Source organism: Osmerus mordax, chromosome 6 (genome assembly GCF_038355195.1).
Source record: "Osmerus mordax isolate fOsmMor3 chromosome 6, fOsmMor3.pri, whole genome shotgun sequence".
Lineage (NCBI taxonomy): Eukaryota > Metazoa > Chordata > Actinopteri > Osmeriformes > Osmeridae > Osmerus > Osmerus mordax.
The window spans coordinates 14,221,479-14,249,337 of record NC_090055.1 but is presented as its reverse complement, the minus strand read 5'-3'; the positions used below and the strand labels follow the sequence as shown (position 1 = coordinate 14,249,337).

The 27,859-nt window shown below is 41.9% G+C and overlaps 1 protein-coding gene across 1 annotated transcript in view; it reads right to left on the bottom strand.

The window, feature by feature from the left end:
- LOC136943733 (CUB and sushi domain-containing protein 3-like) overlaps window positions 1–27,859 on the bottom strand; it is a 384,366-nt gene that overhangs the window by 341,498 nt on the left and 15,009 nt on the right. The window contains exon 2 of the mRNA XM_067237158.1: window positions 21,100–21,322. Within this exon, the coding sequence (XP_067093259.1) occupies window positions 21,100–21,322 (223 nt within the window). The remainder of the gene's footprint in view (window positions 1–21,099; window positions 21,323–27,859) is intronic.

Sequence of the window (27,859 nt, the reverse complement as noted above, 5' to 3'; positions counted from 1 at the left end):
TGGATAAATATGCACAACTCTCAATGAATGAACAGGTGAACGAATGACATGGAGCATCAGAACTGTTTATATTGTTGTGAATAAAGAAGTAACAATAACTATCTGAACGAAACAAAATAACTGGGATCATGTCTGAAGAAGAAACAACCCCCGATCAAACTAAACATACTGAAGAGGAGGTCGTAGGCCCAAAGGCGAATGACAGGATTTATGAGCCCAAACAGGATATCCGAGCGCACAGCGCAACGCGTCGCGGCAAACTTGGGTATTGGAGCTACTCGCAAAATGAACGAGATTAAACAGGATCCAGTATCTTAATCCCCCCCCGGGAGCGCAAATCGGAGAGACGCCTCGGCGCCCTCTGCTGGTGGTGCGGGACGGTTAATTAATGGACGCACTCTGGAATTTGGCGCCCCTCTCTTCATGGTGCCCTGGGCGGCTGCCTAGTTCCCCTATAGCAAACGCCGGCCCTGCCCAATGGACCCACAATCACTTATTGATGAGACTGACAGCGTCTCAAAGGCTTCATCAACTCAAACAGTACGCATGAAAATTTCTGTGGATAAGGCTGGTTTATGTGTTGTAATGGCACTAGTTTATGTGCGGCGTGCATGGATACACATATTGATACTGACAGTGTGTGTATATGTGACCTATGTCAGTTGATGAGTTATGAACAAGCAGCTGGTTGATGCTCGTGTGTATTGATGAGTTACTTGAATAAACCAGTCTTTAGAAATAACTCCCGCTGATTGTTCACATTCGGTAATTCTACATGGTGTCAGAAGTTAAGCTGGAAGATGTTTCCACCTCCCGAAATCAATGACGCTTCAGGATAGCAACGAAATTACTAGTGGTGGGCCGTTATCAGCGTTAACGCGCGTTAACGCACTGCGACTCTTATCGGCGTTAATCTATTCTCAAAGTTGGGTTGGGAGCTGGGTCTGTACTACGCAAGCTATGATGACTTTAACCTTAATATTTTAGCGCGGATGTATACCTTGCCGAATTGCACTTTAGGGGGCGAGAACGAGTCTTCGAACCTGTGTGTATGACTTGTGTATGAAATTATCACATCAAACGTGACGTGCTAACATGGATGCAGCTATGAAGCCGCCTGGTTTGCTTCAGGGAAAATGTATTTTTAAGAAGCTTCCCAATGGAAACCTCGACAAGACTAAGGTTGTTTGCACCTTGTGCTATGCAGAATTTGTTTACTGTAGGAGTTCTTCCAGTCTCAAATACCACCTAAACGCAAAGCATCCCTTAGCTAATGCGGAAGATGCCGGGCCAAGCACTGATGTAGCGCAGGGGAAGAGTCGTCGTCAAACTACGATGTTTGAGTGCAACCGAGGCAAGCCCGTCAGCACAGCTCTATCAGCCAAGCTAACTAATCTAATAAACAGTTAATAAACACAAGTACATCTTATTTAACATTATTTATTTTCATCACCAATTATCATAGAACAGCTTTCTCAAGCAGTTTGTGATGCATTTTGGAAACAGGAGATGAGCTCCTGGTCTAATGCGCCACCTGCTTGAGAAACCCGTTCTCAAAGACTTACTTTTAGTCATTATTTGGGTAGCACACATATTCTGAATGCCTTCGGCGGAATTCAAATGAGCCATTTTAATCTAGATTAATCTAGATTAACGCCAAGATTACAGTGAGATTAATCTAGATTAAAAAAAAATATCTATGCCCACCACTAGAAATTACACAAGGAAACGGGAGAGGTACAGGTCTGTACACTGCTCTATTTGTTGGGGAAGGAATCGACATTTGACATTTTAAGACATTTGAATTTGAAGCGAGGGATGATGAGAATAAGTTTGAGACTGTGTTGAGCAAGTTGGACAATTATTTTGTGCCTAAAGTAAACGTCAACCACGAACGAGCCCGGTTTCATCAATGCATGCAAAAGCATGGCGAGAGTGCAGAGGAGTTCATACGAAGCCTGCACGAAATGACGGACACATGTTCCTTTGAGGCGAAAAATGAAAATATTCGCGACAGGTTAGTAGTCGGCATACTGGACAAAGAACTCTCTGAAAAGTTACAATTGACACCCGACTTAACTCTAGACAAAGTGGTCGAGTTAGTAAGACAGTCGGAGCAAGTGAAAGGACATGTGAGCGAGCAAGGTGCTCGTGCTAGCAGTAGCACACAGCTCAATGAAGTTGCTAAATGGGGGCAACGTTCAGCCAAGCCAGATCGCCGCCAAGTTCAGCGAAAGGGGAACAACGCGAAACCCGCGCAGGATAAGCGAGGAAAAGGATGCTACAGATGCGGGAAACTTCATGCAAAAGGTGACAGATGTCCAGTGAGGAACGCAGACTGCCACACTTGCAAAAGACAGGACATTTCGCTGCAGTTTGCCGTTCGTTCATTGTCAACGAGGTCAGTTAACATGCAGACAGTGACAGGCAGCGCCAGCCACCATTCCTTAGCGAAATCACATAGGTGAAGGATTCCAGTGATGTATGGTCTGTAAAATGACCTCTTCAGGGCACTTTTATGAACTTTAAGATTGATACTGGGGCGGATACGAGCGTCATATCTGAAGAGACTTTTAGCCTAATGGAAAACAAGCCCAGACTCAAGAAAGTTAGCACTGCACTAGATAGCCCAGGGGGTAGGCTGAATTGTCTAGGCTATTTTACAGCAAACACTCAGCGGAATCAGAAGCAGTTCAGCTTCAAGGTGCATGAGATCAGTGGGGATGGCAGCCACCTTTTAGACAGAAGTGTTGCTGTGGCTATGGACCTAGTGAAACGCATTGCTGAATTAAAAGAGCATAAGACCCCATATCCTAATGATGTAGGAATTCTGAAGACAAAGCCAGTAAAGAGAATGCTAAAAGAAGATGCGTTTCCATACAGTGTGTCAACGGCAAGACGTGTGTCTGTGCCTATGCTCTCTAAAGTTAAGGCAGAGCTAGATCAAATGGTAGCCTGTGGCGTCATCACTGAAATTAAAGAGCCAACCGAGTGGTGTGCATCAATGGTAGCGGTGCCAAAGAAAAACCAAGAACAGATTCGGATTTGCGTGGATTTAAAGAACTTAAACCGAGCAGTGAAGAGACAGAAATATATGCTGCCCACAATTGACGACATTCTGCCAAAGCTGGCTCATGCTAAATTCTTCTCACTAATAGACTTCCTTCCTTCCTCCTACTAGCGCTCCAGAGATTTTTCAGCGGGAAATGACTGAGCTTTTGAAGGACTTAGAAGGCGTTGTAGCTTACATGGACGACATATTGATTTATGCAGACTGCCGAACTTCATGAGGAAAGACTCGAACACCCTCGACGCGTTAAAGAAAGCAGGTTTACAGCTGAACCACAACAAGTGCATGCTACGCCAGAGACGGCTGAAATACCTGGGCCATTGCATCGACGAGGACGGAATTCGTCCGGACGAGACCAAAGTCAGGGATCCAGACTGCAACCAAATAGTTCCATTTTGCGACCAGTTTTTTAGACCGTACGAGCATTTTTTACAAGCACTCGCACATGTGCGACCTTCAAATTTGGAATTTATTGGGTGTGCACAACGTCAGCACACGTTAGCAACGACGCATAGATACGACGTTCTAGCAAGACAGCGATATCAGCGAGCCCTCAGCATTAGTACCTTAGCTAAAACTCTAGGAAAGTTGAGGCTATTTTTCGCTAGGTTCCTACGAACATGTCTTAATCTGCCAGACAACTGGGTTTCCCTTCGTTCTTTTGGTGAGCTGTTTCACGAGCTCTTCTTACCCTGCGTCATGGAGCCGAGCAACCAAATACTTATTTAGCACTAGCGTTGCTACTGTATCCCTGCCTGTGTTTGCGCTGTTATACTCGGCATGTATCGTGTCGTGGTGTTGGAGCTGATCGAAAAGCGCATCATACATTTAAGTCATTTAGCTAACACTTGCAAGCTCAAGCTTATGTGGTGCGTCGCTGTAGATCAGTTGTAAAAATGTCAGTAAAAAACTGACCCATATGCAACCGACGCAAGCACACCCCACAATTATCCCATAAATTGTACCAGGGGCGATTCTAGGATCAGACCTTTAGAGACCCCAATGAGAATCTGACATGAATACAGTGCCTTGCAAAAGTTCTAAACCCCTTGCTAATATAAATCCCTAATTTTACTGGATAACAATTAATACATTTATGTATTGTTATGCAAAATATTGAAGTAATGAAAAAACTAAGGATGTCCCTTTCTTCATGAACTACCAGCATCAAATGATAATAAACAAAAACAAAAATATTATTCTATTATAATTTTTAGGGGTGCCGAGATGAAATTTAGGGGTGCTTGAGCACCCATAAAAAGGGTCTAAAATCGCCACTGAATTGTACCCTGTCTAGTTACATTAATAATTGCATTGCAGGTTAATGGGGAGTCAGGTGGCTGAGCGGTGAGGGAATCGGGCTAGTAATCCGAAGGTTGCCAGTTCGATTCCCGGTCATGCCAACTGACGTTGTGTCCTTGGGCAAGGCACTTCACCCTACTTGCCTCGGGGGAATGTCCCTGTACTTACTGTAAGTCGCTCTGGATAAGAGCGTTTGCTAAATGACTAAATGTAAATGCCCCTAAATGTTCTGCTTGTGCTCCTAAAATGTTCAGTCAGGGGCTACTGTGCTCCTAGTAAAAAAAGTTAGTCTGGAGCCCTGAAAGTCCAAGCCATCACCCAACTGCATCCACCCAACAACGTCCACGAGCTCAGGAGAATCCTGGGCATGGTTCATTATCTTGGCAGGTATCTCCCACACCTGTCAGAAGTCACCAAGCCACTAACAGACCTGCTCAAGACTGAAGTAACGTGGGGGTGGGGTGCTGCACAAGAGAAGGCCTTTAAGAGAGTGAAACAGCTAGTTACAGAGGCCCCTGTTCTAGCATTCTTTGATGTTAGAAAAGACACTGTAGTCAGTTCAGATGCAAGCAGTTATGGGCTGGGTGGGGTCCTATTGCAGTAGGGCTGGGTGATAAAAAAAACATATTGATTTATCGAAGTAAGGACTTCCCTCAATAAAGATATCGTAACATTAATTCATTTTCAATAATATCGATAATGTCAATAGAGAATAATAAGGAACAGCAGTCCATTTAATTTCTGTGACGCAGAAGGAAGTTGCGGAGAAATGGTAGCCTACGCTCACTAAAATATACTGAGCACCTCAAGTGGAGTAGCTAATGTTAACCATGGAAAATGAGTCTTATTGCCAAAAACAGTGGCAGCGATAGCCATGGCAAGGGAGCAACTTCCAGTGAAGAAATTATTGATAAAAAGGGTTCAGTTATTTGGAAATGGTTTGGCTTTTTGAAATCCGACAGAGCATAGCAATGTTCGGTACAAATTGTGTAGTAAACAGGTGGCTACCAAGTCTGGTAATACGACAAACCTTTTTTACCACCTGAAGCAAAATCACTCGTTGGAACATGCAGAAACTTAATTTGCGCCAAGGTATTGATAAAAAGCAAGGTTTTAAAAAACATAAGTTACTTGACCCCAGGTACGTGCTCCCTGGCCGCAAACATTTCTCTCTCACATCACGCTGCCTAAACTTTATGCCGAGTGTAGGGAAAAAGTTGAGTAAGAGACTTATTTTGCTACTACTACGGATCTGTGGTCTATCGTCTTAATTATCGTTATCAATGGAAATATAAATATCTATATTGATAATTTTTTACCCATATCGCCCAGACCTATATTGCAGTCACATGATGGACAATTAAAGCCAGTAGCTTACTGCTCAAGGACAATGACTGTTGCCGAAAAGCGCTAAGCACAAATTGAAAAAGAATGTCTTGCTGCGGTTTGGGCATGTGAGAAATTTACAAGGTACTTGTACAGCCTTCACACATTCACTTTGCAGAGTGACCACAAACCACTAGTTCTGCTTATTAATTGTAAAGACCTAAACACAGTGCCTATGAGATGTCAGAGACTGTTGATTCGCATGATGCGGTACAACCCAACAGCTGAGTATGTTCCAGGGAAGCAGTTGCTTGTAGCAGACACCCTTTCCAGACATCCTCAACCAGAGATGACGCAGGACATCGCTGAGCTGACCACTGAGCTGGAGATGTACGAAGAGGCTGTTCGAGAGTCATGGCCTATCTCTCCCAGCAAGCTTGACATGGTCAAACAGCACACCCTCCAGGATGAAGAGCTCCAGTTAGTGAAAAGCTACGTGCTTGGTGGGTGACCGCAGTATTCAGCAGACGTGCCGCTAAAGGTAAAATAATTCTATGCACACCGTGACCATCTGACTCTCACACAAGGGCTAGTGTTGTACAACAACAGAATAGTGATACCCCAGGACATGAGAACCGAGATACTGCAACGAATACACAATGGCCACCAAGGCATTGTGAAGTGCCGTGAGCGAGCTAAATATAGTGTGTGGTGGCATGGCATAAGCAACCACATCCAAGAGGCAGTCAGCACCTGCCGTGTATGTCAGGAGATCAAACCTACTCAGAGGAGAGAGCCTTTCATCTGCACCCCACTCCCGAGCCGCCCATGGGAGAAGGTGGCAGCAGACGTTTGCCAGTGGAAAAAGGAGAACTTTCTTGTAGTGGTGGATTACTTTTCAAGGTACATTGAAATTGTTCACCTTACTAACATGTCTGCCGTTACAACCAGCCTTAAGAATATGTTTGCCAGGTGGGGCTGCCCAAATGAACTGATTACTGACAATGGGCCCCAATTCACAGGGACTGTTTGATTTCAGGCACACAACCTCAAGCCCTCACTATGCACAGGCCAATGGGGAAGCAGAAAGGGCTGTGCAGACAGCCAAGCAGATCCTTGGACAAGCTGACCCGGCCTTAGGTTTGTTATCCTACAGAGCCACGCCACTGCAGGCAACAGGAGCAAGCCCCGCACAGCTGATGCTGGGAAGATAGATTCGCAGCACACTCCCTACCTTGGAGGCGAACTTGCAGCCTACATGGCCGATCTTCAGACAGTGCAGCAGACTGACGGTCGCACTAAGCTGCGCTACAGTCACACCCAGGGCATGACATTGGCACCCGCCCACCCGCCAAATGCAGGTAGAATTCGGCTATATATATTTTTTATTGTCGTCTTCTCAAAACACATCTAAAATAACAAACTAATTGAACAGGGTTCTCAAGCCTCACGCATTGACCGTGAGACAGACACACACTTCAACCAGCATGTATCGTTTCCCCCTGTGTTACAGTCTCGACCTCCGTACGTTCGTTACTAAGCAACATAGACGCGCGAACACGCGCTTTAAAACCTAAGGACCCTGCTCAGTGCAAGGCAAGGATGTAGCGGCACATAGCAGGTGTAGGAAAACCCGGAGAGCATAAACAAAAGAGAAAAACGCTTGAAACCGAAAATGAAGAGTCAAAGAAAAAGAAAAGACTGTTCAACGAAAAGTGGAGGTCCAGTCGAGAATGGCTGGTTTATGATCCAGCCAAGAACATAATGTATTGCACTGATTGTAGGAAGTAGCTCTACGGGAGTGAAAAGGTTAAGAGGGTCTCTTTTGTAGTTGGGACAAGCAATTTCAAAGTGGAAACAATAAAGCACCATGAAATTTCCGTTGGCCATGTCAAAAGCATTGCAACGAAACGGACAAAGACTGCTGGTTCGCTACAGTTATATGCAATGAGCTACTCTTTTTGTCTTTGTCTTAATCAGTTGCATATGTTAAGGAGCTTTACACACTTATAAGAGCTGAAGATTTGGTGACTGTACACATAGCCTACATTTTATGTAGTCTTGATATAGGTGTTTACAATGGTCATTTACATTTGAAAGGAATGGGGAGAACCATAAGAGCATGTAGTTAAACAAGTTACAAATTAAACAACAAGGGCTGGGTTTCCCAGATTCGTTAAGAAGCTCTTAACACTAAGAGCTTCGGTGCGAAGGTGAATACTGTGATTGCCATGTTCTGTCTGGTCAACTGTCTGGCTGTGATTGAATAATTGACACACATCTAATTGACATGTGATATAGGGCCGTGCCTGCGTCGAGCCTGGTAGAGCGGAAGTGGCAAACAATTTTTAAACCGCGTTAATGTGATGGAGAGCTTTTGTTTGAGACAACCAAAAGACAAAATAAAACACTAATTGAAGACGCGCGTTGTCCGGATAATTCCGCTCTCAGAAGTGGACGCTGAAAAGCTGCCCCTACAACAGGAGAGAATCAGAATTCGGTTTATTCGCCATGTATGTTATACAAACACAGAATTTACTGTGGCAGGGAGGTGCAAAACACTAAACATATACAAATCTTAAATTAAGTAAAAGTACAAAAGTGTAACTATTTCTAAGAACTAAACAATATAAGAATACAACAATTGAAATATAAAATAAAATATATATAAAAATAAGAATGAGCAGCGTGAATGGTCAACAGTGCAATCGGATACTGAGGTAAGGTGGCTTGTGCATACTGTAATTGCCATTAGATGGACTTATAATAGTTAAGTGAATGAATGTCAATGGGAGTCCTTGGACTTGTTGAAGAGACCAGTAGCAGATGGAAAGAAACTGTTCTTATGGCGTGAGGTTTTGGTCCTGATGGACCGCAGCCTTCTGCCAGAGGGGTGTAGCTGGAACAGGGAGTGACCAGAGTGGGAGGGGTCGGCCACAATCTTCCTCGCACGCCTCAGGGTCCTCGAGGTGTGCAGGTCCTCGAGGGTAGGCAGATTGCAGCCGGTCACCTTCTCAGCAGTGCGGATGATACGCTGCAGTCTGCTCTTGTCCTTGGCAGTGGCAGCAGCGTACCAGATGGTGATGGAAGAGGTGAGGATGGACTCAATGATGGCTGTGTAGAAGTGCACCATCATTGTCTTTGGCAGGTTGAATTTCTTCAGCTGCCGTAGGAAGTACATCCTCTGTTGTGCTTTTTTGGTTAGGGAGCTGATGTTCAGTTCCCACTTGAGGTCCTGGGAGAGGATTGTGCCCAGGAAGCTGAAGGACTCCACAGAGTTGACTGGGGAGTTGCACAGGGTGATGGGGGTGAGTGGGGCTGTATTCTTCCTGAAGTCCACAACCATCTCCACTGTCTTAAGACCATTGAGCTCTGAGTTGTTCTGGCTACACCAGGTCACCAGGTTGTCAGCTTCCCGCCTATAGTCAGACTCATCCCCATCAGAGATGAGCCCAATGAGGGTGGTGTCGTCCGCAAACTTTAGTTTAACAGACGGATGACTGGATGTGCAGGAGGTTCAGCTAGGAGAGCTTGTCCTGAAGCAGGGCGGGGATGATGGTGTTTACATTTAGTCATTTAGCAGACACTCTTATCCAGAGCGACTTACAGTAAATACAGGGACATTCCCCCGAGGCAAGCAGGGTGAAGTGCCTTGCCCAAGGACACAACGTCAGTTGGCATGACCGGGAATCGAACTGGCAACCATCGGATTACTAGCCCGATTCCCTCTCCGTTCAGCCACCTGACTCCCTAGCGTTGAAGGCAGAGCTGAAGTCCACAAACAGGATCCTGGCATAGGATGCTGGGGAATCCAGGTGCTGTAGGGTGAAGTGGAGGGCCATGTTAACAGCATCAGTGAGCAGTGAGATGCTAGTACAGCTACATCCGTGGCCCATAGAAAGTTAACCATAACACAGACCCCTCCGCCCCTGCGCTTGCCTGAATCAGCTCTCCTGTCCAGATGGTGTTGAATCCTGACGGGGTAACCGCCGTGTTGGAGATCTCAGGGACAAGCCAAGTCTCCAGTACACAGCAGTTCCTGATGTCCCGTTGGAATTTGACGCGTGCATTTAGTTTGTCCATTTTGTTATCGATGGACTGAACATTAGCTTGTAGGATGTTCGGAAAAGCAGGTTTGAAACTCTGTTTCCGAGTTCGGATGAGGACTCCAGCACGTCGGCCTCTCTTTCTCCTCCTCCGTCTAAAACAAAGTCCGAGCACAAACTACGGAAAGTGGAATTAAAGTTCGTAAAATAGTCCTTGCTAAGTGACAACCTATTATCCAGTTTTAAATTCAGGACCTAAGAGAACAGGAGCGCTACATAGTAACACTTTCACAGCGTTGAAAGCGGTGTGACATTCGGGGGACCACACAAATGACAAAGACGGGCTAAGTAGACTTGTCAACAGGGAAACAACGGAGGATAAATTCCTATAGAAAGTGCGGTAGTACCTCAGTATACCCAAGAAACGGCGTAACTCTCGTCTGTTAGTAGGTACAGGAAAAGCGCGGAATGCAGACAGTTTTTAGCATTGACTGGGCGGACTAATCCATGCCCAACCTGTTTTCACCATGCCAAACTCACACTTGGCCAAAGTCAAAGAGGCTGCTGCCAAATGGTTATTTCTAGGGCTGTCAAGTGATTAAAATATTTAATCGGGATTAATCGCAAATGTATTCAATTTATATTTTACCCCAATAAAATATTTCTTTGTGAAATAACATTAAAATGGTGTAGGATACTTAACTTCAAATAACTGGAAGATAACAAGAGGAAATTGTGAGGGAGTTTTATTCACTCACACATAGGCTGTGCAATATTGAATGAACATACACATTGTTATATATTTAGGAAATGTAATCTCAAATTTAACATTGTCAAGTGTTGTCTGTCGTATATTACCGTAGCTAACGCTGCTGCCGCTAACGCTGCTGCCGCTAACTCTGCTGCCTGCGTTAACGGCACAATTTTTTTTTATCACGTTAAAGTGAGATTACGTTAACACGTTATCGCGTTAACTTCGACAGCCCTAGTTATTTCACATACTGCAACAAGTTCACATGATCAGCCCAGGTAGCAGAATGAATGACCAAATCATCCAAATAGGCACAAACAGTTCGGGACATCGACCAGCAGATATTAACCAAACGCTGGAAGGTCACAGCAGGATTGCACATTCCAAAAGGCATGACAGTATATTCTAGGGATGCACCGATCCGACTTTTTCAGTCCCGATACCGATACTGATGCCTGGGCTTTGAGTAGCTGTTGATACCGATCCGATACCGTTGTTGAATTAAAAATAAACTGTATACCTTATACCTTCCTTCCACCATGTAGAAGAGACTAAAGGCACCAGACTTTACGAACTAAGACAAAATAACAGATGTAATGTACTGAATTCTTATTATTTGTTATTTAAAAAACAATTAAAATGAATAAAATGTAGCAGTAGAAACAAAATGGTGTATTGGTCAAACATACAATAGTAAGAATCAAACAATTACCAAACATTGTAAACATGTAAAAAAAAAAAAGGGAATTCTTATTTATTTGTTGTCGCTGGTTGCTGGTGTGTGAACCATGGACGTTTTTAGATTGAAGCATTGCACCGTGCGGTGTACAGCTCGTGTCCAACCAGTGGACAGAAACTTAAATGGCGATTGTTTGCAAAAACAATTTTACTTTGTCATAGTTGAAAAATTACAGTTTGGTGTGTAAAATAGACATAGTGAATCTCAAAGTCCATTGAAACCTCTTTCCTATTAAAATGTCACTTTTTGAAACTGCAACTTGCAAACGCTAGCTTTTGAAACAGTGCAAGTTGTGACGTCACAACTTGCAGCATCAACTTTGTCACGCCCCAAAATTTACATTTACCCGCCCTCTTGTTTTCTGGTCCAGGAACATAAACGGAGGTCGAGTAGATCTCCGACACTTTTTTAGCTAACTGCGCGCTGCTCGGTACTTTCACAGGAATTACAAATAAGAAAGTTCATAAGTTTTCAAGATATTGAAAATGGAGCGCCGTAAATGCAGTGTTCCAGGCTGTACCGGGAAACCTGACACTTTTCACTATCTTCCCAAAGAACAAGACACTAGACAGGCATGGCTGATGTTTATCTATGGGAATATCCCTATTAAGTACGACGCTAAAGTATTAATTTGCTCGGACCATGTCACCGAGGACACTTGCAAAAACCTGGGACAATGTAAAGCAAGATTTGCTATGAAGCTGTTGCTGAAAAGAGGTGCTGTTCCAACCTTAGGTTTATCACAACCGCAAGCTGTATGATGTTGTCGCTAACAGTTATTAGCAATGCTAAAGTATCCTGCCTGTATCTAGCATCGGTAGAATGTGTGATGATTTAGTTTATTGGCAATGGGGCTAACGTTATTTCTTGTTCCTGACTGTGTTTCATTCAAATAAATAACCTGTGTTGTCATGTAAATCTACAATTCAAGATGCATGTTTGTCCAGATCTATTTTTCAGCAAGATAGCTAGAGCTAACTGAAACTGAATTGAATCACGATAAGGCCGAAATATGCTTCTGCGTCTCCGTTTACGGATGGGCTGGCGCACGGATACGCACGGATACGGACGGATAGACTTTGTTTATGGTTCTCCGTAGGCTGTGGGTGCTGAAAACAATTCACCGCCAGAAGAGTAGGTGACCAATCACAGCCAAGGGGGTCTCCGTAGCTCTCCGTCGCTCTCCGAAATTACGACGGATAGTTAGAAAATTCAGGAGGTGCACGTCGAGCTCTCCGGGGCTCTCCGAGGGCTGACAGAGCTCGTAGAGGGCGTTCCACGGAGACGAGGGCGTTCCCATGTGTCCGTTTTTCGAAAAACACAGAAGCATATATCGGCCTATAGTTTGTTTGGTAAGCTGTAGCTAGTAAGTAAGACTTTATTTATATAGCACATTTCATACAAGAATTGTAGCTCAAGGTGCTTTACATAAAATCAATAACAATCAAAAACAATAATACAAGTGATAAATAATTCAAACAAAAATAAAAATCCCAATAAGATCTCTGTTCAAGAGAGAAAACAACTTTAAAAAGTAGGAAAACCCTTTAGATAAAATTACTTAAATGCTTCGGTAAAAAGGTAGGTTTTAAGCTGTCTTTTAAAAATGTCTAGAGTGTTTGCTTCCCTAATATTTATGGGTAATTTGTTCCATAGTTTTGGGGCGTAATTGACAAAGGCCGAATCACCAATCTTCTTATGACTGCTTCTGGTGACCTCTAATAGGCCTGCATTTGATGATCGCAGTGTTCTAGCTGGTGTGTAGTTTATAAAGGAGTTAGCAATGTAGCTAGGTCCTTGTCCGTGTAGAGCTTTGTATGTGAGGAAAAGGACTCAATTCTAAAGGTAACAGGGAGCCAGTGTAAAGTAGCTAGGACAGGACTAATGTGTTCTCTCCTTTTAGTTTTGGTTAATAATCTAGCTGCAGAATTTTGAATGAGCTGTAGTCTTTCAGTGGTTTTCTTGGGAAGACCAGTGAAAAGTGCGTTACAGTAGTCCAGCCGGCTGGATATAAAAGCATGAATTAACTAATTAGTGCTAATGTTACCCACCTAAGTCCATCCTGTTTGCTTGCACAGGGATCTTCTACGCTAGAGCTATGTTATAAACAAACATCTACCATGCCCGTCGAGTCAATGTTAGCTAGACTCTAGCTCATCTGGTTTTTATTAACGCTGATATGCAAGGAATGCAAGAACAGCTAGATAGTGAAAACGCCTAGAGTAGGCAGGTAAACTAGTTTACCTATGCTCTTGCATTAGCAAGCTAATGTGTGATGATTTAGTTTATTGGCGATGGGGCTAACGCGTTATTTCATGTTTCATTTGAATAAATAACCCGTACATGTAAATCTACAATTCACTATGCATGTTTGTCCAGATCTTTGGCAGGTTATTTATCTAGCTAACTGAGTTAAATCATGATATAGTTTGGTTGCTAAGCTGTAATGTTCTACCCACCTAAGTCGATCCAGTTTGCTTCAACAACAGAAGTGGAAACAACTAACGTAATCATTTCAAATTATAGCTAGTCAATCTTTTGAAAACAGTGTTGTGTAGACACAATAGATTTATTATACGTTTTTATTTCAAGTCTCCACCTTCGTTGTTTCAGTGAGTGTTGGCCGTGTTGCGTCTTTGCTCCACAGCTTCACTCGTTGTAAACCAACCAATCAGCGCGCAGTTCATCTATATATTCATGAGCATACCATAAAAGGAGAAAACCTAGCGTTCTTTCCCGGGAAAATTTCAGAGGATGTATCAGGGGGCATATAACAGCACCCGGGCCATTTTCAGCCCAACCAATGTTACATACCCTATTCGGAGACCTTAAGGAACAGTGTGAAATACCCCAAAAACCCAGTCAATCACCCCTTTAAAAGTAACATGGAGCGAGCCAAAGAGTCGGCTGTGTGGAGATATTTCACGCTTGCCACGCCAACTAGTTCGTCGGCTGTTTGCAATGTCTCCAAAGTTTGAGGGGTGGTGGTAGTACTGCAAAGTACAATACTACCAATTAATCAAGCACATCCAAAAGCACAATACTAGGAGCACGCCGAATTCCTGCAGCTGAACGACTTATTATAGGCTACTGTAGAATCTACAGTGTAGATTAACCCGTTAACCTGTTAAGGAGTAGCGTCTCACATATGTAATCGTTCAAATGCGGGTCTCACGGCGTAATGTCGCATATGCGATTTCGAAAATTCCAACTGAATATTTTCCGATACACAAAAACTATGCGACAAATGATCCAGCTATTTTGTCAATATCGGGGCCGATATCCGATCTTAATATCGGATCGGTGCACCCCTAGTATATTCTAAAAACATATCAGGAATCAAAAAGCCAAAACAACGGAGGCACGGGGGTAAGGGGAACCTGCCAATACCCTCAGGAATATGTAGATTGGTAACGTAAGCAGCGGCACCGATAGTGTCCACACAATCATCCATACGAGGTAATGGAAATGAATCTGGCACAGTAACAGAGTTAACCTTTCTATAATCGGTACAGAATGTACCATCATTTGCATGAATGTATGCTACCACAGCATTGGCAATTTGACTAGAATAGATGTGGAGGTTGAACAAGTACTTCAGAAATGACAGAATTTCAATTGTGATCTGAGAAATGTATACCAAAACCACTGAGAAGAAATGTCATCACCAGCTGCATCATGAGCACTGCACTATCTATAATTCCAGGATTCTGTCAGGTGTCTGCCACCAGTTTTATCACAGGCACTATACACTATCTAGGGCACTGTTCCCTGTTCTGTAATTCCAGGAATCTGTGTTTGTGTAACACCAATTTTATCACGGGCACTATGCACTAGTCTCATCAAACATACAAGGCCTGCATGCTACCCAACAATGCTGAACACCCAGGGTTTTTCCTGCATAGAGAATTTTGAGGTGGTCGCCTCTGTCAATTTTGGTGCCGCCTCCAGCTCTCGACAAAACTATAATGGGTGTCTTCTTTGAAAACACTCTTCTAACAAGTGTCGCTCTCTGTGGATTTTGGTCATTTGTAACTGCAATTGTGGCATTACGCCATTTGGTGGCGCTGTATAGAAATTAGCACAGTGCTCCGGGAAAGGTTCTGCCTAAACTACTAAAGGAGGAAGAAAAGAGCTGCGATTTTCAACTAGGGATTTTATCCCTAGCCTGCTCCTAACTAGACCCTCATACATTTCATTTGTACAGAGGGTCTGGGATGTCCATTGACAAGCGTTAACTTCCTTGAAAGCGGGTACTCTGTTTAAAACTATTGGATCTGCCCAGACCCACTTTGGATCTGCCATAACCAATCGCTAGCGTTCGCCTTAGCCAACTCCTTCACCACTAACGGAGCTAGCACCCTGTGGGGAGGAAGGCCACAACATCATGGCCACCAACAAAACTCAGCAAAGATTTTTTGCTCCGGCTTCTGGATATTCTGCAGCGTTGCCACAACAGACCGAATGGCTTCGCTCGCATCTTTCTCCACCGCCATTACTGAACTGCAACTCAAACTAGCACACCAGCAACGTCCTCGTTCTCAGCCACTCCCTCTGTTCGCTGATTGGACCACCAAAAATGTGGTTTGACTAATTCATTTGATTCACGACGTCACTGTAGCTTTGCACTGCCATCTTACCGACCGACTCGGTCTCAGTCTCTGCAAAATGTTGTGCAGTTGGCTGCAACAACAGCCGAAAGAGGAACCCCGGACTGGTATTTCATTCTATACCAAAAGACTAAAGGCTAATTCTCTTACAATTGATATAATAGATAGCATAATAATAGTTGGATTCTGTAAACCTTCTGTAGGCCTCGTTTCCCTTCCCTTCATGTTCTTCCAATGAGTAAACTAGTGCTGTCAAACGTTTAAAATATTTAATCACGATTAATCGCATTAATGTCATAGTTAACTCGCACATTTTTATACATTCTAAATGTCCCTTGATTTCTTATTGTCCCATAATTTTTTCTCATTTTAATGTTCTTATCAACATGGATAAGTGGATCGGATTGCTTGGTGCAAATGTTTAAAAAATTAAAATAAAACAACATTGCAATTGCCTGGCTTTGGCGAGGGGGCAGATAATTCGCATCAGTTGTGTGCTTGGCCATCAAGTGGTATTTCAGAATCGTCGTGCTGCGATGATAGCTCAGTTCACAATGACAAAACACACAGATCACTTTGGTCTTGTCAATGGAACCATTTGGCAACGTTTTAAAAGTAAACTTTCCATTCAGAATCTTATTGGCATCCATTTCGGCGTCTAGCGCTCGCCATCCACTCAAAACGTAACGTTAGCCTACTACTCTTTAGCCGGCTCGCAAGCCCAAACAAGTGTGTGCGGCGTGCCTGTTTTTGTTTCCGGTCTAGCTCAGGGGTGCAAACTCATCAGGGATGAAAAAGGTGACAAGGACCCGAACCCCCTCGGGGGGTCCGGGGCATGCTACTCGGAATATATATTTATATATATTATATATGCATAGTCAGTGAACACTCTGAAATGAATGAGGATTATAGGTCACATGACCAAAAAGCTATTGAAATTTTAAGGTTTATTTTGAATAAAGAATAAATTTTTTGTAACTTGAGATGAAAATGAACAAAATAAAGGGTGTGCAGCATGAATGCACACATCTTCAACAGTTTAACATTATTTTGACGCTCCTAGTTCATGTTGTTGAGAAGCTATTGACTTTTGAAACGTGTAATTTGTTGATGGTCCCTAAACATACGCTTTGTTTAGGCAGCCAAAAGCATTGGCTAAGCGGCCGGTCGTAGCGGTGCTAACACCGGTTAAAATAACACAATACTGGGCGTCCGTATATCTGTTGAATATCAAACTTCAAACCAACTTTACCACGGTCATTCACCAGCCTAAAATACAATACAATCAAATCATCTCTGTCCATGACTGCACCTTTACCTTGCTCTGGGTATGTGCCCCACACAGGTATAGCAGAACTGCCCGCAATATAGATAGGCTACGTCGTTATCCCCAAAATAGCACTTTTTTTTTCTTTTTCTTCGGAAGTCATGTCTGGGGCTCCATAAATTACAGACCCGAAGACTCTAAATAAAAAGCGTGCGGGTCATGATTACATTGGTTGGCCAAACGAACAAACTGAAAAGAATATTCATGACAGCTTGCGTTCGCAGATTACTTGGAGGACCCCCCCCAAAAAAAACAAAATCTACAGATCTACACGAATCACAGAAATGACCTATTTTGGATCAAAAACTGCGAATTTCGCCGAAAGGTGATGAGTTTGCACCCCTGCTAGCTAGATCTGGTGTGGTGTTGTAATATTTCTAACGTCTAGTTGTTGCAACAACATGTGAAAAAAACAAAAAAGTTTGCTAGGCCAAAAAGAACATTAATCTCACGATAAAAAAATGTCAGCCGTTAAAATGGGTTTGCGTTAACGCCATTAATAACGCGTTTAACTGACAGCACTAGTATAAACACATCTCAGGGCTCGACACATCTTGTCCGGGACAAGTGGATTTTTTTGTAGGACAAGTGGAAAAGAAATGTACTTGCCCCACTGGACAAGTTATAGCTACCTCAAATATAATAAAATGCCATGTTACTTAATGTTATGTGCAGTGACACTCATTATGTCTATTTCACCGATTTTAAAGTTGCTAGCTATTTCCCTCTGTTTCGGTGAAGTTGATCATTTCATCTCGGTGAATTCTGCACCAAAAAGGTTGAGGAGGACAGCCTTTAAGAGAGAATTGATCTGTCGCATCAGAATTTCTATTTGGGTCGCGAAAGTCTTGAAATTTGAGTGAGAATGCGTCGCCCGCATAGTAGGCATCAGCCATGTTTTGGTCCCCCGTTACACTGTTCTGACGTTAGCCTCAGAGTCAGATTTGGGCGCTCACTGGCAGTGTTCACAATGTTTTATTTCACTCCATTCAACACCACCAACGTCAGGGAGGACTGCTTTTTGTAGATACGAGCCTGCCGAAGAAATCCAGACTCTTGGATTTCTTTAACTGAGCCTGTTTCATTCGTCATTTGCCTGAGAAAGCGACTTCCGTTAGCCAGGCTAGTTTTGCCCGTTTCACTAGGTCAGGCTATTTACAGGTCTCGGACAAGTGACTTTTGTGCATGGAACTTAAGTGCCTCAAAAAGTTAGTGTCAAGCCCTGCATCTGAAATTAAAGAACATTGTCCAGATTAATGACTTGCCGTGAGCGAAGTGGCACTAAGATGAGTTCTAGCTAGCTGTTAGCCACTTAGCTAACAACGTCAGAGTAAACTACCACCAAAATCATTTGTTAGATGTTTTTAAATAATACTTACATTTCCCATTAACAAGTCCTTGGTGGCCAGGTGCTGCACTTTCACGTCATTCACCTATCCAGCCACAGCATATTGATAAGCATAGGTACTCTTGAAAGCCTTCAAGCTATCCCCACTGTATGGGGAGGGGTTATGCACAAGCTAAATGTTTATAGATCTGCCAATTGGGGCAAGCCTGGGGCAGATAATATGGGACAAAAGAAAACAAATAAGGATCAGAGCCTAAAATAGAAATGTTTTCGAGTTATCTCTGTCTCTCTCATTCAAATGGGCAGTGTGGGCGGCCATACTGGGCGAGATCGGTTGTCAATATGGCGGCGTTCTATTTGGAAGTGACGTAGGTGGCATCTATGAATATACCAAAATCCACAGCGACTTAGTACAGAAGCAAAATGAAAATTGAGCAGAAGTACGTAGGAGGGCAGAGCCAGGCTTTTTTTATCCTTCCTGTAGAAAAAATGAATTTGTCAAGCGGCGCCCTAATATTTTGTGGTTGTTCAACTGGTTAAATATGGTTTATTTTGCATCCATGCACGTCTAATTTAAGTGATTACAGCTTTGTTAGCTTTAGATATGATGCAGATATGGCTCCTCTAGTAAATGATTTCTTTACAAGGCAAGTTTGCGAGGAAGATGGATGAAGGCAAGTAAAACAGTGCAGACAACATCGTCTTGTTATTACAGGCAATTAAAAAGTAGCAAATCATGTCACTTACAGGCAGTAAAAAAGTAGGAAGTCATGTTACTATACGGCAACTTTGTCACAGGGCTATCAAGTCTCACACATTCGCTATGAGACTCATGCATTTCAACCATTACTCACGCTCTCACACAACACCTTGTATTTATCACCCATTTCAACCCTTTCTCACGCTGAGAAATAAGGGATAACTTGTCCCGCTATATACAATTAATGGGCAAGGCGCAGATTTCTGCCGAGTTGATAGCTGGCTCCAGTTACACAGATTTTAAAACCAGCCAATCAGGTACATCACCACCAGCTTGGATGTGTTGCAAAGTGGCCATCGGTGGACCAAACCAGGAGGTCCTGGACTACAAGGAATGCATTAAAAAGTTTTACTTAATGAAAAACAGGCAGTTGAAATGTTCTGCCTCTGGTTGTGAGCTGAAACTTGGTGTAAAAATGGCTGAAATGGGTGTATTTATGTAAATGTCCACATTGCCTCAATATGTTTGTGTCACTAAATCAAATGTATTTTTGAAGGATGGTTCAAACCTAATAGGCTTTAAGGTGACATGCCCCTGAAGTCCCATGCAAAGTTTAACCTTGATATGTTGAAATATGACTGAATTACAGCTGTTTGAACTTCGTCCAAATCTGACAATGCTCGCCATTGGAGAAACAGCTTTTTTTATTATCCAGTTTTGTGTAATCCCTGTCTGGGAATGTCTCAATTGGCTGAGATGTTGTGCTGGTAAGCAAAGGGTTGTAGGTTCAAAACCAGTCAGAGGCATAGTTTTAAATTTTTTATTCTGACCAAACGGTTTCTAGTCTTCCGATCAATCCTCCGGTTGTAAAACATAGCAATGCGTGTTTATTTGAGCCCATTACAACACTCCGATCATCTGTTTAGCGAGACTGTGTAAACCACTGCAAAACAAGCCAGGTTCACCACAGTAGCTAGCTACTTGTAGTCTATGCATGGTAGAGATAACTCTAATGGTTATCTCTAATGAAGTAAATTGATTGTTCAGGTGGATCCCTTGCCTGTTGCACAAATTCATTTCAGTAACCTAAGCCAGGACACATCCCCACTGATGCTAGGCATGATTTGAAATTCCCTTCCATGACAAGTTATGGCACTCCAAACAACCTTTAAAAAAACTATGAGTAAGTTATTCTTTAGAGCAGCAGCCCAGTCATCCTGTTGTCCCGTCTTTATAACAGGATGACATCATTCTGAAATACCATGCACAATTTCATGCAATTTCACCTTGAAATGTCAACCGTTTCTCAACCTTTGTCCCAAAGTTGACCAAAGCTAATACTCTGCCCACTCTATTCATACAATCTCAACAGTTGGTGTGTAGCAGAGAGGAACCTTTATGCTCATGAGTTCAAATCCCCATTCAGCCTGTTGTTGGCCAAACATGAAGTAGTTTTGCTCCCTTGTTGTCCAACTCTCGATCTTCTACAGTGTACATGTTTATAATATTTTGCCATTTTGCGGAGGAACCCGCATCGCTGCTTGCAGCTATATTTTGTATTTGTTTTTGTGGGTAAAATTGGGTAAACACAACAATGGTTCGTTATGAACCTTTGGGTCATGTGACCCGAAGGCAGCACAAGGGTTAAGCCAGTTGAAGGCATGGTACATGCACATGATCAGGATGGTACCTCCTCCACCTCATCTTGAGCCAGAAAAAAACCCTGACACCTCACTGACAAAAAAGACACATTGTGTGAACACAATATAATAAAAACACAAAATATTAACTTAAAGCACACAGTATTGAAGTTCCTTATCCTCCCCTCCAAACATCAAAACACAATTCTTCAAGACATAGCCACAGGGCTGTTTTCTTACCTGCTCCGGAAGTTTGAAGGATGTGGGTGCCCGTCATACAAAGCCAAAAAGTCATATTCCTCCTCCACAGCAAAAGACTGAAAAACTATATGAATCCTGTTCCTCTCTTCTGCAATGATCACCCAGGTACAGTTTGCTCCATTAGGATATCCATATGGAAACCCTGGGCTCTCAATGGTCCCATTCCTCCCTTTTAAAGTGCCTCCACAATTATGGATAAAACCTGCATGGAAAAAAACCCAGATAACATTAAAAGATGAGCTTTTCTTAATTTGGGTCTGGTGACATGGACATAGTACTATAGGCCAGCTATAGGGCCCTATAGAATACAATTATTCCTGAGAATGATAAAACTAGTGCTAAATGGTTACTGTATAACGATTAGACAGACACTTCTGAACCTCACATCACCTTTTCCCTGGGCAAACAGGAGTGACTATCATGACACTTTCCTCCCATATACAACACTCATGCTGTACAAACCTTTACTGCACCATATTCTCCATTTCAGCTCAGACAAAAACAAGTACACACACCCAAATTATCCCACTTCCCCAATGGTATGTTATTAATAAACTGGGGTCTTCCTTAGCACCTCAGTGTAAAGCTTTGTGAAAAACTGATATTGTTGACACATTGAGTCAGATACTTACCACACGTCAAAACAATACTTTGAATATTTGGCTCAACTTTACAACAATGTATAATTTGAACCTTTACTGTAGAAATGATAACAGGTATGTAACAATGTACTGCAATGTACACATGTTCTAATGTACACATAGTTTTTTTCAAATGATTACACACATTCTTTTTACTTGTCCTCTTTTTTTCAAAACTTAACACACAAATCCAACAACTGCACACACAAAATGCAAAATGCCTCGCTTCTCTTGCAAAATGAAGCACTGCATTCAAAATATCACAAACACGTCTCAAAAGCACACATTTGTCTCATTTTGCAAACACTTTTGCCATTTAATTAAATTCTTGTATATATCATATACACAGTTATTCAAAACCTAAAGCTCTTCTTTCATGAGCTCCTTTGTACATTTCTGTACAAGATTGAAATGGCAGAGATGATGAAAAATTCATGGTAAACCCGAAAACAAGATTGAAACCAAAATTATTTTTTTACTATAATCATTTGTGGTTGTGAATACAGTATTACACAGTACAAAAGAAAGTGTAGTAGGACAGAAACCAAACCTAATTTTGAAAAACGTGATTACGGAATGGTGTGTGTGTGCCATGAACTGTAGCATCGACAATATTGTCAGAATGTCTTCTTACAGTCACTGTACTGTTTCACGGTATGATACAGTAATCCACCAGACTGTGACCAATCATGCAGTGCACTGCAGTCAATGGATGCATGGGTGCTAAAATATATGTTTGTGTGTGTAGTATACCGTGTGTTGTGCTGAAACAGCCATTATGTGTACATTAGAACGTGTATATTACAGTATATTGTTACATACCTGTTATCTTTTCTACAGTAAAAGTTCAAATTATACCCATCACTGTAAATCATCTAAAATTAAGCTATTTATAGGCCTATTCTAAAGCCATGATTGGTTGGTGTTGAGTAAATCAATGAGTGTTTGCACATGTGAGGAGTTAGTGTAAGGCACTGATGAATTAGTGTGTCATTTTGATTGGTTGTGTTTTAAAAAGGAAATCAAGATGCTTCCTGTTAGAATGTTGTGCGTTACGTGGAGAATTGTGTGTTGTGTTTTGCAAAAAGTGTTTTATGAAATTGAAAACTGAGTCAAAGGCCCAAAATGTGCGTATGGTTTTGCAGATTTGAGGTGTGGTTCTGATGTTTGAGTGTCAGGTTTCAGAAATTGTGTGAAAAGTAAGGAATTTGTGTTTAAGCATTTGAAAAAAACTGTAATAGCTGTTTCAGCACAACACTCGGTATACTATACACAAACATATATTTTAGCACCCATGCATCCATTGACTGCAGTGCACTGCATTATTGGTCACAGTCTGGTGGATTACTGAATCATACTGTGCAACAGTACAGTTGACTGTAAGAAGACATTCTGACAATATTGTAGAAAATAGTATATATTACTGTATGCTACAGTTCATGGCACACACACACCATTCCGTAATCACCTTTTTCAAATTTAGGTTTGGTCTCTGTCCTACTACACTCTTTCTTTCGTACTGTGTAATACTGTACTCACAACCACAAATGCTTACAGTAAAAAAAGTTCGGTTTCAATCTTGTTTTCGTGTTTACCATGAATTTTTCAACATAAATGTACATAGGAGCTCATGAAAGAAGAGTTTTAGGTTTTGAATAACTGTGTATATGATATATATAAAAATGTAATACTATGGCAAAGGTGTTTGCAACGTAAGACAAATGTTTGCTTTTGAAACGTGTTTGTGATATTTTGAATGCAGTGCTTCATTTTGCAAGAGATGCGAGGTATTTTGCATTTTGTGTGTGGAATTTTTGGATTTGTGTGTAAAGTTTTGAAAAACAGAAGAAAAGTTTAAAAACTATTGGTGTCAGCAGTTAAAAAAAACGGTAAAAGACGTTGTAAACATACATTTTTGTTCTTGTACATCAAAGGAAAAACATGAACAAGAGGAGAGGCCATGCATTAAAAACTGTTACGGGCTTCATGGTATGTGTTCATTTGTATTTTACTGTCATTGCAGAGGAGGCTGCATTCTCTGTCTTTCAATCACCTTGATGACACTGTGCGCTCCCTAGGGTGACCACAAACAGCAATGTGCCATTGCCACCACAATCCCTCTGAAAAACCACATTAGCCGCCTGCTATGATTGCACAGCAGAGAAAAATGGGTTTAAAAATATGAATCAGTATCATAACACATAAATCTCATTCAAAAAGGGGGAAGGCATGATAGGCCACAGCTGCTTCACTGGAGTAGATACATTTACTCTTAGCCTTTGCCACACACACACATTTCACTCTCATAACTGATGATTATATTTACCCCAGCAAGCGGATAGGGAGATGGTCTCCAATAAAAATTGGCTGTGGTTGAGGCTTTTCGGGAGACATTATACAAGCAGAGAGAAAAAATGCCTGCTTCTAAATGGCTCCAAGAACACTATTCTCTGATGCCTTTTATACAGTTCTAAGTTAATTTACTTATGTACCAGATTTTTTTTTTTGGAGCATTTGATTTTGTAGGAACTGTACGGAAGTTGTACTGCCACCACAAGTTTAAAACATTATGTAGCATGTTTCCATGGACATGGATCATTTGGGCACATTGTATAAGCTATACCTTGATTTCAGAAGGCTGCAGTAGCAACTGCTACAACACTATTTCATTAACTGCATCGCCTAGTACATTAGGCTTTTGTCTATCACAGCAGTGGCGGCCCGTGCATTTCACGCCTAGGCCTTCAGTGACGTCATACTTAGTCCTACCTAAATTAATAGGTGCGTTCGACATCGACTGCATGAAACGACCGGCGAGAGTTGCCGCTTGCAGTCGGGGAGGAATTAAAAACGCCTCCTTAAAGTCGGACATTCCTGCTTCTCGTGGTTTGCTGCGTTGACGTCAGTCATGAACTCAATCGCCTAAACTCAATTAAACATAGTCTTTCCATTAGTGAAGAGGCAGACTAAAACCCTTTCTTCAACAAATATCTAAGTCAATTAAACTTTTTGGTCCGGATTTGAGCATTGGCGAAACTGAAGGTGTCATAATAAATACAAAACACGCGTCAAAGTTGTCGTGTGTGAGTCTGGCCAATCATGAAATAGCAGTGTCGTCATTAGAACCCGTGCAGTTGCTCTTGAGAAAATGCGCTCGTCTCAAGTCTGGCAAAAGTCTAACCAGAATTCACTGCTTCAAGTCAGCCGGCTGCAGCGCTGCATGAAGTCGAACACACCTAATAATACACCTCATAATACCATCAATATAAGGGCGTAGGTTTGGTGTCAGCTTTGGTAGGGACACTGCCCGGCACCCTGCCCGGTTTTATGGAACAGCCTTGTTTTTTTTATTCAACATCACATAATTCACAATCAAAAAGTGCTGACATAAGGTCAGATTCCCCCAACGTCCTTCAATTTCATTGCTAATGCATGGAAATTCTTAACGTAATGCCATGAGTAAGACCTCACCTGAAGCCCTGATGGTCCAGCTGCTGCTTCCTCAGCCTGCACTATATCTGCACTGGATTTCTGAGTTTCCTGAATGCATTTTAAAATAATGCCTTAATTAACAAAATGACCTAATGAGAAGTACATGCAATACATTTGTTTGTTCAGAAATTACTTTTTTATATGTAGGTAATTGGTTCAGGTTTTATGGAGCTGTACTTGGCCTACATAATCTGTACTGGACTTCTGAGCAATGCCATAATGTATTAATGAATTATATGATGCATACATTTGGGCATCCCAATTTATAGCACCTTTTTACTACCTACAAGTATAAGTGTGAATGATAACATTCATGGGTAACATTGTCTAAACGTCCCTTAAAAAACAGCAGTTTAATGCAATCTTTACCAAAATGGACAATTCAACTTCTCACCTGAACCCCTGATGCTGATTCATCACCAACCTGCTCTACATCTGTAGCTTCAGGGTGCTGTTTTCCTGCACAGTAATTCATCAATTTAATACAGACACTAAGCATGCTTAGTTGACTGCTGACATTGGTCAAGATTACAGGGATAGCCATATTACTATCCAAGGGATCATGGTAACCCTTCCTTTTACAGTCCCTTAAGTACTAGGTATTTACATAGAAACTAAAGATTATGTTATGTGTTTTATTGGGTATTACTGATTGGTACCAAGGTGGTAAATACCTAGATAATTCGAAGTATTTACCCATTAACTAAATACTAACGTGCTGGTCATTACTGGGTATGTTTTGTGTTTTATTGGGTATTACCGATTGGTACCAAGGTGGTAAATACCTAGATAATTCGAAGTATTTACCCATTAACTAAATACTAACGTGCTGGTCATTACTGGGTATGTTTTCTGTTTTATTGGGTATTACCGATTGGTACCAAGGTGGTAAATAGGGTTAGGGTTAGTGGTTGGTGGCTGAGCGGTTAGGGAATCAGGCTAGTAATCTCAAGGTTGCCAGTTCGATTCCTGGCCGTGACAAATGATGTTGTGTCCTTGGGCAAGGCACTTCACCCTACTTGCCTCGGGGGGAATGTCCCTGTACTTACTGTAAGTCGCTCTGGATAAGAGCGTCTGCTAAATGACTAAATGTAAATACCTAGATGATTCAAAGTATTTACCCATTAACTAAATACTAACGTGCTGGTTATTACTGGGTAATTTTCACAGGTCCTAATTAGGTAAAGACAGAAGACAACTTAGTATTTACCTGGAAACTTATAAATATTACTATTTAAATACCGCTGGTAGTAAGTTGGTAACTACGGGAGATATGGTAAATTATAATGTGTTATTGGGTAAATACCATTGCTACTAAGTAGGTAAAGACGGCCAAGCTCCAGCAGAATTACGAACAAAATACTCTACTATTAACCTGCAGTTACCTAAGGTTTATGTCGGTAACAGTCCACGTCTAATGAGAAGGTAATATAAGATAGTACTTTACAAAAAATAATTTTCAGATACATTTATCGATGATGGCCTCATTTACTTGGCTGGTAGGCCTATACCTACCTCCGCGGGAAGAGTTTTCCTCTACTGTCATGGTAAATCTTCTTGGATACTGGGTATGTTCTTGCACATGTTTGACCCAGCAAATTTTGGGGCGTGACCGAGGTACAGACCAGAGCCAAAAAAGGTGGGGCCATTGAACCAGTTCGGTGGCTTTTTCAAAACCTACCGTTTTACAGCAAAAAAATTTTATTGTAAGATTTACATAGGAAAGAGGTGTCAATGGACTTTGAGGTTCACTGTATGTCCATTTTACCCACTGAACTGTCGTTATTCAACTGTGACAAGGTAAATTCGGTTCTGCAATCAATGACCCCTTTAAGGGCATTAGCTTAGTTAAATAAGCATTGTTTGGAGTTCTATAGTTGTGTTCATTCTGTTTTGAAATGGGTAATGCTATGGTCTTTAGATCATTTGAGTGTTAACCCTGATTGGGAATGTTGTCTAGTTAGATGGCAAGTAATCAATCGTGAGCAGTGGTCCGCTCAACGTTAACCGGCGCAAAGGTAAGGTTGTTTGCTTTCAAAGTGCGTCTTATATTCCAGTGCGGTTTATACTCCGATTTACAAACACAAAGTGCTCATTCTGGGGGGGTGCGCCTTATACACGATGAGGCTTATTTTCCGAAAAATAGGGTAATCAGATAGACGAGAGATCGGTTCCCAATTTAGCCTAACATTGTGTTTACATCTGTGTTAGTAGGTATAATAAATAATACCTGCACTGTGTACTAGCTTGTACACTGACATTCTAAAATTATACATCCAAAGGGTTTCTTATCACACAGATTTAATTTGGTCTTGTTTAGGCCAATTCCCAAACTTGTATTTGCTATTAGTTAACATAATATATATGAACATAAATATTACACTGTAAATTTGTTACGTTGTTGGGCACAGTTATTTATATTTTTCAAATCCATTTCTGCTTGATTTCTTTGGGTTTTTTTTGGGGTGTGTAAATTCACTTTTGTTTTGTAAATGCACTGTGTTATTTCTGTAACACAGAAATGCTATTATAAAGTCCTTGGTGCTTGAGCTTTTTTTGCCAAAAATATTTTGGATGTTCCAGTATGGGCTCAAAACGGGGCCAAA